Source organism: Heteronotia binoei, chromosome 21, assembly GCF_032191835.1.
Source record: "Heteronotia binoei isolate CCM8104 ecotype False Entrance Well chromosome 21, APGP_CSIRO_Hbin_v1, whole genome shotgun sequence".
NCBI lineage: Eukaryota > Metazoa > Chordata > Lepidosauria > Squamata > Gekkonidae > Heteronotia > Heteronotia binoei.
Genome location: NC_083243.1, coordinates 39,501,937 through 39,516,987, shown reverse-complemented (window position 1 = coordinate 39,516,987; position 15,051 = coordinate 39,501,937). Strand labels below are relative to the sequence as shown.

Here is a 15,051-nt window from a genome sequence, read left to right as displayed (position 1 = left end):
CACAACAGGCTCTTTGTGAGTTAGGTGGAGCTGAGAGAGCTCTGAGAGAACTGTGATGGGCCAAAGGTCATTTCATGAGAAGTGGGGAATCAAACCTGGATCTTCAGATTACAGTCCTCCACTTTTAACAGCTTCACAACTACTCTTTCTTTACAGAGTAAAAACTGAGTATTTTACATGATAGTATAGCAACCATTTTTAGGACCCAATTTTAATGGACTGATCTGTAATACAGAGGAAGATAAAATGATCTGGTCTAGAGAGAATTGTTTATGGACAAAAGTTTCTGAGTTTAAAAATGCCACCTACAGTTAGATTATAGTACTGCAGCTCAGAAATACCAAAGTTTATGTGTAATGTTGATATAAGCAAATAAAGCTACCACATATTTTTAAAAATCTTACAAACAATACTTTTAAGAGTGTACCTTGAAAGGAAGACTGCATTACATTGTTTAAATCTCATTGATTCTTTATAGAGGCCTAATTTATAGGGTTACCAATTCTAGAGTATGAAATTCCTGGAGATTCTGGAACCGGATAAGGGCAGGGTATGGGGACAAGGGGAGGGACAGGGGGCTCAGTGGGGTATAATGACATAGAGACCACCTTCCAAAGCAGCTATTTTCTCTAGGGGAACTCATCTCTGTAGTTTGGAGATCAGATGTAATTCTAGAAGTTCCTGGCCCCACCTGGAAGCTGGCAGCTCTAGGCCTTAACACATTTTCTTTGGCTCTAGATTACTAATAAGAACAAAATACAGATGCTGCTGAAGAACTTAATAATTGGAGAGAAACTTAATAATTTACATTTAAAGCAGGGATATCATTTTCAGGAGCGACAGTTTTCTAGAACCATAGAGCTGGAAGGGACCCAGGGGTCATCTAGTCCAACTCCCCTGCACAACACAATTCATAGCTACCTCCTTCCCCCTCTTCCCCAGTGACCCCTGCTCTTTGCCCAGATGAAGGCATAAAACTTCCAGGATCCCTGGGCTATCTGTCTTGGAAGAAAATTCCTTTCTGACACCAAAGTGGCAATCAGCATTACGTAGGGCATATAAGAACAGGCCACAAAAACCAAGCACTGGCTCATCACTTAGTGCCCCCCTCCCTCTCATGATCTCCCTAAATGTCATTAAAAATTGCTGAAAATGTACATAATTTTGTCTTAATATCAAAGACAAAATGTACAGCTGCTTTGTAGGATAATTAAAATACCAGGCATTGTAACTTGAGCTTTTAAAATAAATGTATAACCAACTACAGGTTGACTATTAACTCATTCATTTAAAAAGAATTTAAACCAGTAATTTTCCATGTTGAAAACCACCTTTGTATAGGAACTACTTTCTTTACTATCCATGGCTTCATCAGAATTAAAACAGAATCTAGAGGTGAGGCAGTTTGTGATGTGGTTGTAATAATTGTTACTTATAGAGGGATGTTGGATCTAGTATCAGCATAATGTTGGGAAAGTTATTTAAATTGTTTCTATCTTTTTTTGTAGACCAGTTTGTTCGTGCTTTTGTAATTCCTGTAATAATTTTAACATATACACGTTGTAAACTTAACATATATTTAAAAAAACAACAACACTGCACTACAGAAAGTATCTGGAGCTTAGGCTGAGAAACGTTACTTCCTTTTCTAATTAATCTGGCAAATAAGTCTGTGATTAATTTAAAAAATAATTTTATTAAATAGTCTATAGATAAGAGGACACATCATTTGTATTCTAAATTAAAATTAACTGTAAAACTTAAGTTAAATCAACAAAATAACACCATTGGTTTTAAAATCACTAGATGTTCCCCTTGATCTGCGCTTCATAAAAATTATGTTTTATCCTTTTCCAGGAAGAAGGCATGATCATAAGACATCTGAGAACACTTCTTCCATCTGTAGTCAGAAAACTAATTCGATCAGATAAACTTAGCATTAGTAATACATCTGGAATGTCAGAAGGTGAGTGAACTTTTAAATGCAAGAAAGACACTATGTTATTCCTTGTCTATTAAAGAACAACAGGGGAAGACCTTGAAAAGGAATGAGAAACAGCTAGATAAAGAAACGTTATAACCTAAAGCATTTTGAATTAAAATCTTCTTCCACATAGGCTTCTGCCAATTTTGCAGGCTCCTTCCTGCCCCCAGTCTGCTGGCCAGCAGGGGGAAGCCCTGCCCCAACAGCCACCATGTGCCTTTCCACGTTAAGGCTAGAAGAAGCTTGGATACAGCTTGCTTTTTAGAAGGTGTGTGTGCCTTTAAATCCATAGGATCCAGGCTGAATGGGGACAGGGCGAGCAGCAGAAGAACACGGCTGCTCCCAGTGAACTGCTACAAAGGAAGGGAAACCAGCATAACAAAATGAGGGTTTGTTTTGCCTTCCTTTCAGAAGTCGCTTGCACAGTAAAATATAGAATAAAGAGTAAACTAGAAACTTTGGTATGAGGAACTTGGTTGAATATTACATTCAACAACTCTGTGAGCAAATTGCTCCAGTAAGATCACAAAAGGATCACAAAACTGTTTGTTTTGCTGCTTTGTGTGTGTGTGTGTGTGTGTGTGTGAGAGAGAGAGAGAGGTCAAAGAATTAGATTCCCTTCTAGAAATGCTTTGGGTCGAAATAGAGGGCCCAAAAAGAAATTTAACTATGTGAGTTTGTTATTGCCCACCAAATCAAAAGATAGAGAATGGTTATAATATGATGGAAGGTTACGTAAAAACTGTCGTAATAGGTGATTTTAACTACCCGCAGATTGATTGGGTCAGTATGTGTTCAGGTTGAGAGAAAGAGATTGAGTTTCTAGATGCTCTCAATGACTGTGCTATGGAGCAGATGGTCACAGAACCTACCAGGGGTTGGGTGATCCTGGATTTGGTCCTAAGTAATGCCCAAGACTTGGTGAGAGATGTAAAAGTGATCGCATCGCTTGGGAGCAGTGACCATAACGTTATTGATTTCACCATTTGTATAAATAGGGAGTTGCCCCAAAAGACCAGCACAACCACATTTAACTTTAAAAGGGGTAAATTCTCTGAGATGAGGAGGCATGTGAAGAGGAAACTGAAAGGAAAGGTAAACACAGTCAAAAACCTTGGGGAAGCTTGGAGACTATTTAAAACTACAGTCCTAGAAGCTCAGATAAAATATAAACCACAAGTTAGGAAAGGCACAAACAGGTATAAGAAAAGGCCTGCATGGTTAACAAACAAAGTAATGGAAGCTGTAAAAGGTAAGAAGGGCTTCTTTAAGCAGTGGAAAGCTAGTCCAAGTGAGATTAATAAAAAGGAACACAGGCTGTGGCAAATCAAATGCAAGATTGTGATTAGCCAGGCAAAAAGAGACTATGAGGAGCATATTGCAAAAAACATAAAAGACCAACAATAAAATTTTCTTCAAATATATTAGAAGCAGGAAACCAGCCAGGGAGGCAGTGGGGCCCTTGGATGACCAAGGGGTAAAAGGATTACTGAAGGAGGATAGGGAAATGGCTGATAAGCTGAATGCATTTTTTGCCTCAGTCTTCATTGTGGAAGATGAGAAGCGTTCTTCACCCAAAGGGTGATTAACATGTAGAATTCACTGCCACAGGAGGTGGTGGCGGCCACAAGTATAGCCACCTTCAAGAGTGGTTTAGATAAAAATATGGAGCACAGGTCCATCAGTGGCTATTAGCCACAGTGTATGTGTGTATATAAAAATTTTTTGCCACTGTGTGACACAGAGTGTTGGACTTGATGGGCCATTGGCCTGATCCAACATGGCTTCTCTTATGTTCTTATGTTCTTATGTTTGCCTGGTCCAGAACCACTTGTTTTGGAAGGCGTGTTGAAAGACCTGAATCAAATTGAGGTGACAAGAGAGGAGGTCCTACAACTGATTGATGAATTAAAAACTAATAAGTCACCAGGTCCAGATGGCATACATCCAAGAGTTCTGAAAGAACTCAAAGGTGAACTTGTGGATCACCTGACAAAAATATGTAATCTTTCATTGAAATCTGCCTCCGTTCCTGAGGACTGGAAGGTAGCAAATGTCACCCCCATCTTTCAAAAGGGTTCCAGAGGAGATCCAGGAAATTATAGGCCAGTCAGTCTGACTTCAATAACAGGAAAGTTGGTAGAAAGCATTTTCAAGCACAGAATGAGTAGGCACATTGATGAATACAAGTTATTGAGGAAGACTCAGCATGGGTTCTGTAAGGGAAGATCTTGCCTCACTAACCTGTTACAGTTCTTTGAGGGGGTGAACAAACATGTGGACAAAGGAGACCCAATAGATGTTGTTTACCTTGACTTCCAGAAAGCTTTTGATAAAGTTCCTCATCAAAGGCTCCTTAGTAAGCTTGAGAGTCATGGAGTAAAAGGACAGTTCCTCTTGAAGATCAAAAACTGGCTAATTAATAGGAAGCAGAGAGTAAGTATAAATGGGCAGTCTGCACAGGGGAGGACAGTAAGCAGTGGGGTGCCTCAGGGCTCAGTACTGGGTCCCATGCTCTTTAACTTGTTTATTAATGATCTGGAGTTGGGAGTAAGCAGTGAAGTGGCCAAGTTTGCAGATGACACTAATTTGTTCAGGGTGATGAGAACCAGAGAAGATTGTGAGGCACCACAAAGGGATCTGTTGAGGCTGGGTGAGTGGGCGTCAACGTGGCAGATGAGGTTCAATGTGGCCAAGTGCAAAGTAATGGACATTGGGGCCAAAAATCCCAGCTATAAATACAAGTTGATGGGGTGTGAACTGGCAGAGACTGACCAAGAGAGAGATCTTGGGGTCGTGGTAGATAACTCCTTGAAAATGTCAAGACAGTGTGCGATTGCAATAAACAAGGCCAACGCCATGCTGGGAATTATTAGGAAGGGAATTGAAAACAAATCAGCCAGTATCATAATGCCCCTGTATAAATCGATGGTGCGGTCTCATTTGGAATACTGTACAATTCTGGTCACCGCACCTCAAAAAGGATATTATAGCATTGGAAAAAGTGCAGAAAAGGGCAACTAAAATGATTAAAGGTTTGGAACACTCTCCCTATGAAGAAAGGTTAAAACGCTTGGGGCTCTTTAGCCTGGAGAAACGTCGACTGTGGGGTGACATGATAGAGGTTTACAAGATTATGCATGGGATGGAGAAAGCAGAGAAAGAAGTGCTTTTCTCCCTTTCTCACAATACAAGAATTCATGGGCATTCAATGAAATTGCTGAGCAGTCAGGTTAAAATGGATAAAAGGAAGTACTTCTTCACACAAAGGTGATTAACATGTGGAATTCACTGCCACAGAAGGTGGTGGCGGCTACAAGCATAGCCAGCTTTAAGAGGGGACTGGATAAAAAAATGGAGCAGAGGTCCATCAGTGGCTATTAGCCACAGTCTATATATATGTTTGTGTGTGTGTGTATACACACACACATATATTGGCCACAGAGTGTTGGACTGGATGGGCCACTGCCCTGATCCAACATGGCTTCTCTTATGTTCTTATGAGAGAGGACCTGTAGCTGGGGGAAGAGGAAATGAAGACTGTATTCAGGGGAACTGCACTGCTGTGTTTTTCTTTATTTGTTTTAGGGAATGTGAAAGTACTGACTCCACTCCCAAAGTCTCCTGGCTCCACTCCCAGTCAGATTTTTTTGAGTTAAACTTGGCAACCCTACTTCCATGGCAACTGAGTTCTATCACGATATAATGCCACTTTTTTGCTATTTTCTAGTTATTACATTGCTGTACTATCAAGATTTTTGAATTAGAAATCTTTGTCTGAGTAGCCTGGCTTTTAAAAAACAACACACATGCTACAATTACACTGGGACATCACACTAAGCCACTCTGGGGTGAGGGGAAGGGCCGTGGCTCAGTGGTAGAGTATTTCCTTTGGATATAGAGAGTCCCAGGTTGAGTCCCCAGCTTCTACAGTTAAAAGGGTCAGGAAGGAGGTGCTATGGAAGACCTCCACCAGAGACCATGGAGAGCTTCTGCCAGTCTAAGTAGATGATACGGACCTTGATAGGCGAATGGTAGAATTCAGTATAAAGCAGCTTTACATGATTCATGTGACTGTGACATCTAGGCTTCTGGTTAACTAGGAGAAAAATGCTCTGGCCATTTAATAGAGGCATGGTATGTTAAACTGGGCAGTTGAAGCTTTTCATAACATGGATATAAATAATATCACCTAGTATTGCTGCATATCAAGCTGATTTTAAAGGGACCGGTTTAAATGTTAGCAATACCGGTACTAGTAGCACCTCAGTGGTGGTCATTCCATTAACATTGGGTAAACAGGACAGCCACAAACCAGGATTATATACTAGAGTTACAACCCAGTTTGTGAATTCTGAGTTGTAGTAGTTCCATTGCAAGACTTCCAGGTTTAAACCAGATTATTTTGTAGCAACGCCCCCTTGCCTCTACGTAATTGTAGCCGTAGAGTGGCAAAAAAAAAAAAAAATCCCATTCCTGTTGCTGTTTCATTTATGAAAGGTATTGTTACAATATAACATTCAGCCAAAATTATGTTGATTGTATAGTAACTAAGAAAAGTGTGAGACACTAAGTAACTTAGTAACTAAGAAAAGTGTGAGACACTCCACAAAACAACCTCATTTGTAACTGCTTTGCCGAGAGAGTAACTTTGGACATTAAGATTTACTTATCACCATAGCCATACTCTTTGTACTATTTATGCCACAAATTCTAACTTCTCATTTACAGACATCACTCTTTGTGGCTTGTGGGTGTTTACAGAAATGCATAAAATAAAACTTGACTCATTGGTTTAATATAGCAGACCTACTAATCACTGCTATTTAAAGTTGTTTGTCCTTTTTCATTTGTTTTTGCTTTTTTGTCATAAGTTTTAAAATAACAGACTGTCAAGTCCCTGCCATTGAAAGAGAGCTTGCTAAAGTGCCTTGTATTAAAACTAGCCATTAGTGAAGAAACAGTCATGAACCTGTAGCATACCCATCTCCTTCCTTTGGAAATTAAAAAATAATCAGAAAACTGGCATTGAAATAGAAAGTTCAGTTCTGAAACATAACCCTGGATTCTTGTTAGCCTAGTATTTATTGCCAGTAGCTGAATACTAAACTAAAATTAGAAGAGAGAGCTTAAAGTACATATGAGTTTTAGCTTCGTGTTATCACAAGCAAACTAAAATTCATAGTAGCATCTACAATAATAAAAGGATTGGTTTGTCTGTGGCAAATTCAAGCTGTGCTGAAAGCTTTCAGCCTACATGCTGTTGTGTGGTCTGTTGCCAGTTGTACGGATTACTGTTCTTGGATCTGATTTGATATATCTGTAGTAATTTTGATGTGATTAATTTTAATGTTGTTCTAATGCTGTAAGCTGCCCTGGGTCCACTTGCGGGATAGGGCAGGGTATAAATCGAAAAATTAAATTAAAATTAAATTAATTCATTGGAAATAAAACTAGGTGTTTCAAAATTGGCCACTAGCTTCAGAATGATTGTGGGAGTGGCAGTGTCAAAAATGAAGGAATCTGAAATCCTTGCCCATATTGCTCAAATAACCTCTAGAATATCCCTGTGCTATTTGCAGTGGAAGTAATGGTTTACTCACTAGAAGTCAGGAAGGTGGAGGGAGCACTGGTTCAGATAATAGGGAAATATTCCCATCCTTTGAAAAGCGAACAATCTATCTGAGCAGCATTTCAAACACCACTCCTTTCTCTGTGACTGTATATGCCCTCCTACAAAAGTTGTCCTGGCAACCACTGAAACTCTTTGAGGCATCTGTTTTTGCAGACTTCAGTCAGGGTCAAAGTCTTCCTGCAAGGGGAAGCAAAGTCTCAGCTAGAAGATACTGGGTTGTTTGGATGGTTTGTGAAGGAAGGCTTCCCAATCTTTTTGAACCTGTGGGCACCTCTGGAATCCTGACACACTGTGGTGGGCATAGCCACAAAATGGCTCCCTTAAGATGGCTGCCACTGCAGTTGGAACTAGGCAGAGAATGATTGCTACAGCTTAACTTCAGTCATACAGTAAAGATCTTTGCGATGTAGTAGCAAATTCCCATGTGAATTTGTACTGCTCCATGGCACAGAGTGTTAAAGCTGCAGGACTGCATTCCTAAGCTCTGGTCATGATTTGAGTTCGATCCTTGGTGGAAGCTGGGTTTTCAGGTAGCCGGCTCGAGGTTGACTCAGCCTTCCACTCTTCCGAGGTCGGTAAAATGTGTACCCAGCTTGCTGGGGGGAAAGCGTAGATGACTGGGGAAGGCAATGGCAAACCACCCCAAAACATTGTGAAAGCAACATCACCCCAGAGTCAGAAACGACTGGTGCTTGCACAGAAGACCTTTGCTTTCCTTAGATTTATAATTAATCCCTTGCCTAAGGAAGGATTCTGGAAACAGGAGAGAAGTCAGCATCCCTATTGCAGCATTATTTCATGGGAATTAGGAATGAGGATTGCACATCTTTTCTGTGATTGAATTTGGATGTTGGGATTGGAGGCTTCAAGTATACCCATCCCCATAGGGTATAGTGGAGAATCAATTCATGGATATCTGGGGCTCTGTGGAGGGGCTATTTTAAGTAGAGGCACAAGATTTTCAGCATAGCGTCTGGTGCCTCTCCTCAACACCCCCCCCCCCCCATTTCAAAAAGATTGGATCAGGGGGTCCGGTTCTATGAGCCCCCCAAATGGTGCTCCCATCCTCCATTATTTCCAATTGTGGGAAGACATTTAAAAGGAGTGTGGTCCCTTTAAATGTGATGGCCAGAACTCCCTTCAGAGTTCAATCATGCTCTTCACAACCTTGTTCTTGGCTTTACCCCCAAAGTCCCCAGATATCTCTTGTGTCAGACCTGGCAACCCTAGCTATAACAATGGAAGATTGCAGTTGAATCAAATAAATAATCTTCATGAGCCCTTTTTGACTTTACTAAGAAGTAACTCAAATGCAATATAGTTTCAAAACAATATTGTCAAATAAACATATTTTCAAATGATATCATTTGGTTGTACAAAAATTATAAAATACCCTTAATTTAATATCCAAGGCAGAGTTTACCCCCACTGTAGCAGTTTACTTCCATTTGAACCTGGAAAACACAGTTTCATGCAGATTTATCTTGCAGTGAACAACAGTAAAAGCTCAAAGACAAGCATAAAAAGCACAAGCATTGTGTTGCTTTGCACACAAGTAATTTTATGCAAAATGCTCAAGATTAGAAGAAAGCTCTTTGCTCTTTTATTTCCATAATTATTTGTTAATCAATAGTTGTAATTTAGCTATTAGTTATTATAACTCTTTACCATATATGCATAGATATCGAACCATTGACTATAATTGTTACATAAATTAATATGTTGTTGATAAACTGAATTGTTATATTGGGTTGGATTCAGATTAAATTTTCTGCTAATGGGGGTGAGGGTGGAATTTCCACCAGTTCCCTCTTCCTGCTACAGACTCCTGGTTTGCCTCTCGTGCTGTTCTTGAGAGTTTCCTGTACCCCAAAAGCAGCATTTTTGGTAAATGAGTGGGATGCAGCAGGAGGAAGTAGGTTGGAAATTTTTGTTCCACTTACTGAAGAGCCTTGCATGAGTAGAAAATTTAGTCTGGCTCCAACCCATTAAATTATGTATCAAAAATAGGCTTCCCAATCCTCAGGTCCCCCATTTTTACAGGCTTCCCCCCGCCCCCAGCCAACTGGCCGGCAGGGGAAGCCTCGCCCCCACAGTCATCATGTACCTTTAGAGCTCCGGCAGGTTTAGAAACCTGCAAATAGGTCCGTTTTAAAAATGTGCGCCTTTAAAGCTGAGCCGGAAGCTGGAAACAGGAAGCGCTTCATGGGAAAGGGTCAGTAACAATTTTGTCAGAGAACAGCCCCTCCCTTTGTTTTGTTTCAGAGCAAGTAAAGTTGTGCAGGAACCAGACCCAGTAAGTGTTTGTGTGTGTGAGAGAGGGAGGGAGGGGGCAGGGGATTCCTTGGTTTGGAGGTCCTCCCCCTGTTTTAGAAAGCAGGGGCGGGAGGGAAATGTCTACGGGGCACTCTGTTATTCCCTGTGAAGAACGATTCCCATAGGGAATAATGGGGAATTGATCCGCAGGTCTTGGGGGCTCTGGGGGGGCTGTTTTTTGAGGTAGAGGCACCGGCACCAAATTTTTAGTATAGCATCTAGTGCCTCTCCCCAAAATACCGCCCCCCCCCCAAGTTTCAAAATCGATTGGACCAGGGGGTCCAATTTTATGAGCCCCAAAAGAAAGCGCCCCTATCCATTATTTCCTATGGAAGGAAGGCATTTTAAAAGGTGTGCTGTTCCTTTAAATGTGATGGCCAGAACTCCCTTGGAGTTCAATTATGCTTGTCACACTCTTGTTCCTGTCTCCACCCCCAATGTCTCCTGGCTGTACCCTGAAAGTCCCCAGATATTTCTTGAATTGGACTTGGCAGCCCTAATCAAAATATATGCTATTTAAGTTGTTTCATAAAACTAATTAGAAGCCAAATGCTGTATGTTTGAATGTTCTCGTGTTCTAATGTATTTCTTTTACAGAATAACTCTTTTTTTCCTAACAAAATATCTTGGAAATACTGATTGCTATAAGAGAAAAATACGGCCAGATGCATCTTTTAGAGTTAGTTCAAGAAGCATGCAAGGGCAGAGTCTATATAAAATAATATTGTGAGTGCAGCAAGCTGTGGAGTTGGTGAGTGAAGGGAGTAGGGGTGGCCCTGCTACAAAATATAACTCTTGATATCTGTATCATGCACAGTCACCAAGAAAATCAAAACTGCTAAGTGACATGACTTAGAGAGGCTGCGGTTATTGTACAGTATATTCCTCAAAATTGGTGCCACTATCACCTGGTATGAAACTATACTGTTCGCAGCAGAAGGGAGAGAGCTTTTTTTTTTTTTTAGGAGAAACACACAGGAACACAGTTCCGACTGGCTTGACATCAGGAGGTGTTGCCTAATATGCAAATGAGTTCCTGCTGGACTTTTCCTTAAAAAAAAAGCCCTGAGAAAGAGAGTTCTGAAGGCCAAATGAAGCTAAACCTTAGCCAAAATTACAGCTTTAGGATCAAAAGCAGAAATCAATGTAGGGTAGCAAATTATTCCCGGCTTTCTCATGTTTAGATAAGTTTGAACTTGAGGTAGGAAAAAGAGGACAATTTCCAGAAATGTCTGAACAAAGAATGTGGCAATGTATCTGGTTCAAAGTGACTATAAGGTGATGTTGCAAAAGAGAGATTGTTAAAAGCTTGTTTCTTCATTTTAGTAACTAGCAGCTATGCCCAAATAAACAGAGGAATGTATGTGCAGTATATATAAAAAGTTAATTTTCATTTTAAAAACATGCTTACAGGATTTAAACAGGCAAATGTTATAATTCTGCACAAATCTCTTGCGGATGACTTTGAAAAATTTTGCCATGCAAATGAAGGGCCTGTTCCACTGCTTTACAGAAGTAAACCAGGAGAATGGAAATGCCCCACTATGAGCACTGATTCCGATATCAGGTAAGCATGAAGTCAGATGATCGAACACAGGTCTGACATGAATGCAAAAATGTCAATTTAGCACACTAAGAGTCTTGTCTGCAGTTTACAGCTACAGCTCTTGCTACTAAATAAAGAGTATATGAAAGCGTTTGTTTGTTTGTTTTTGAAACCAGGTTTGGGATTGCCAAAATTAACAGGACTAAGCTAAACATTACTGTTTTTAAAGAGTTGTGTTCCCCATAGTACACAGTTGAGGATGGTGCGAAGGCAGCGCTGATGAAAGCGCGCGCGAGAGAGAGTACACAGTAGCTGAGGGAAATGGTTCTTCCCCCCAACCTGAGCTATTTTCCCATGTTGTGGGGAAGTTACTTGACTGATGTTGCTGTTCCATACAGAATATCTATGCACAAGAAACAGCAAAACTGGGGAAATTGGAAGGAAGTAAGGTACAAAATGGTTTGGCTCCCCACAGCTTTACAAATTAATGTAGCCTTAAACTTGTAGTACAACTGCCTGCATGTTATAGCCATTTGAGTATTATAACTGTAAAGATCTTTGTTAAGCACCATAAAGTTCAGATAAGGAGGGCTTGAATTCAGCAGGAGCTCTCAGGAGTACAGCTCCTGAACCTTTATGAGGATTCTCCCTCTTCCTCCCCACCTACCTACCTTGTCCATTGAATAGTAGGTTCAACTGCAGCATAACAATCCATGGATGAGCTCCACCGCCTGTTTTTCTACAAAATGACCCCTGATAAGTAATCAAGACCTGAAACAAAATTTTAAACTAATGTGAAACATTGCTAACTTTTCATATGAAATTACATTTTAATTTTTTAAAAATCTGGAAAGACTTTCAGGAGCACATTGAATAAACCTAAATCCCAAGATTTGTTAATACATTTGCCATTTCCAGTACTCCTTAGAATGGATGCGGTCAACCATATTGTCCTTATTTTTCTAGAAGCCCTAAATCAAGGCCAATAATATTCCTGGAAGGAACATTATTGTCTTGATTAACACAGAAGTATGAATGCAGCTACACTTACAATGCCTTTCTCATCTCCCATTTTGATGTATGAAGGCAACTAGCAGCTCTGAGAACACTGATCACCTGTTGGGAGCACCTTTTTGTTGGGTTTGAGGCTTTGTGGATAATTCTAAGTATGATAAATGCAACCTCAAGACTTGAGCTCAGGAGGTTCACTTAAATACACACATGCTGCAGCATAGGGGGTGAAAGAATTGATGCATGAAATTTTAAGTAACTGACTTCTTAGTGTGTTGATAATGTTCATTTCGTTTAATAGAACTGACTGTCTGCAGTACAGGAAATATGAGAATGGATTATGTACAGGAATTCTGACAAGCTTGAAGGAATATTCTGAACAGTTGAAAGACATGGTGACTTTCTATCTGGGCTGTAGTTTCACGTTTGAAAAGGCAGTCCAGAAGGTTGGCATCCCTGTAAGAAATGTTGAACAGAAATGTAACGTAAGCATGTACAAGGTAAGAACAGAGAATTAAATGCATTTCATGATCATTAAAGCCAATGAAACCAGCTACCTTTTGCTGGAGTTGCTGCAACTACCTTTTGCTGGATTTAGGTCAAACAGTGTAATTTCAAAAGTTGGCTATTTTGTAGTGGTATTGCTTGTGGTGTTATGAAAAGATTTCCAAGAAGTTCCTGAAGACTGGAAGGTGGCAAATGTCACTCCCATCTTTAAAAAGGGTTCCAGAGGAGATCCGGGAAATTATAGGCCAGTCAGTCTGACTTCAATACTGGGAAAGTTGGTGGAAACTTTCTCTCAAAGAGAGAATTAGTAGGCACATTGATGAACAAAAATTATTGAGGAAGATTCAGCATGGGTTCTGTAAGGGAAGGTCTTGTCTCACTAACCTGTTAGAGTTCTTTGAGGGGGTGAACAAACATGTGGACAAAGGGGACCCAATAGATGTTGTTTACCTTGACTTCCAGAAAGCTTTTGATAAAGTTCCTCATCAAAGGCTCAGTAAGCTCGAGAGTCATGGAGTAAAAGGACAAGTCCTCTTGTGGATCAAAAACTGGCTAATTAATAGGAAACAGAGAATGAGTATAAATGGGCAGTTTTCACAGTGAAGGACGGTAAGCAGTGGCTCAGTATTGGGTTCCATGCTTTTTAACTTGTTCATTAATGATTTGGAGTTGGGAGTAAGCAGTGAAGTGGCTAAGTTTGCAGATGACACTAAATTGTTCAGGGTGGTGAGAATCAGAGAGGATTGTGAGGCATTCCAAAGGGATCTGTTGAGGCTGAGTGAGTGGGTGTCAACATGGCAGATGAGGTTCAATGTGGCCAAGTGCAAAGTAATGCACATTGGGGCCAAAAATCCTACCTATAAATACAAGTTGATGGGGTGTGAACTGGCAGAGACTGACCAAGAGAGAGATCTTGGGGTCGTGGTAGATAACTCACTGAAAATGTCAAGACAGTGTGCGATAGCAATAAAAAAGGCCAACACCATGATGGGAATTATTATGAAGGGGATTGAAAACAAATCAGCCAGTATCATAATGCCCCTGTATAAATCGATGGTGTGACTTCATTTGGAGTGCTGTGTACAATTCTGGTCACCGCACCTCAAAAAAGATATTATAGCAGAAAAGGGCAACTAGAATGATTAAAGGGTTGGAACACTTTCCCTATGAAGAAAGGTTAAAACACTTGGGGCTCTTTAGCTTGGAGAAACGTCGATTGCGGGGTGACATGATAGAGGTTTACAAGATTATGCATGGGATAGAGAAGGTAGAGAAAGTACTTTTCTCCCTTTCTCACAATATGAGAATTTGTGGACATTCAATGAAATTGCTGAGCAGTCAGGTTAGAACTGATAAAAAGGAAGTCCTTCACCCAAAGGGTGATTAACACATGGAATTCACTGCCACAGGAGATGGTGGCAGCTACAAGCATAGACAGCTTCAAGAGGGGATTGGATAAGCATATGGATTAGAGGATCATAGCCATCAGTGGCTATGAACCACAGCGCATTGTTGGAACTCTCTGTCTGGGGCAGTGATGCTCTGTATTCTTGGTGCTTGTGTATGCACAATGGGAATGCTTCTAGCCCCACTGGTGGACCTCCTGATGGCACTTGGTTTTTTTGGCCACTGTGTGACACAGAGTGTTGGACTGGATGGGCCATTGGCCTGATCCAACATGGCTTCTCTTATGTTCTAATACTAAAAATATGGAATCAGCACACAATACAAAAATTATTTAGCTCAGGTGTAAGCAATCCTAGTTATGTGAGGCTTTGTGCTGTGTCACACAGCAGATTACATGGTTTCTACATGGTTTACTTCTAGACATGCTGTAGCCTCTGGAAGAAGAAGGAATAAAGGGAAGGGCTAGATTTAGATCAACTGGTTGCATCCTGTTCACCATACACCGCCTGCCTTTGTTCTAGATTGTTGATTTATGTAAACTATGAGGATTCTTTCATATTTCTAATGAATGTTATGAATATGTTAAGCTTCTTATTTCAATTCTTTAAGTCTTTATAATATTAAAATGAAAGAGACTTCAAAGGT

At 40.4% G+C, this 15,051-nt stretch overlaps 1 protein-coding gene across 1 annotated transcript in view; it reads left to right on the top strand.

Moving 5' to 3' along the window:
• The first annotated feature begins 1,321 nt into the window (after positions 1-1,321).
• LOC132588802 (D-glutamate cyclase, mitochondrial-like) overlaps positions 1,322-15,051 on the top strand; it is a 33,783-nt gene continuing 20,053 nt past the window's right edge. Inside the window, exons 1-4 of the mRNA XM_060261243.1 lie at positions 1,322-1,395; positions 1,858-1,966; positions 11,349-11,502; positions 12,794-12,992. Of these exons, the coding sequence (XP_060117226.1) occupies positions 1,363-1,395; positions 1,858-1,966; positions 11,349-11,502; positions 12,794-12,992 (495 nt within the window). The 5' untranslated portion in view covers positions 1,322-1,362. The remainder of the gene's footprint in view (positions 1,396-1,857; positions 1,967-11,348; positions 11,503-12,793; positions 12,993-15,051) is intronic.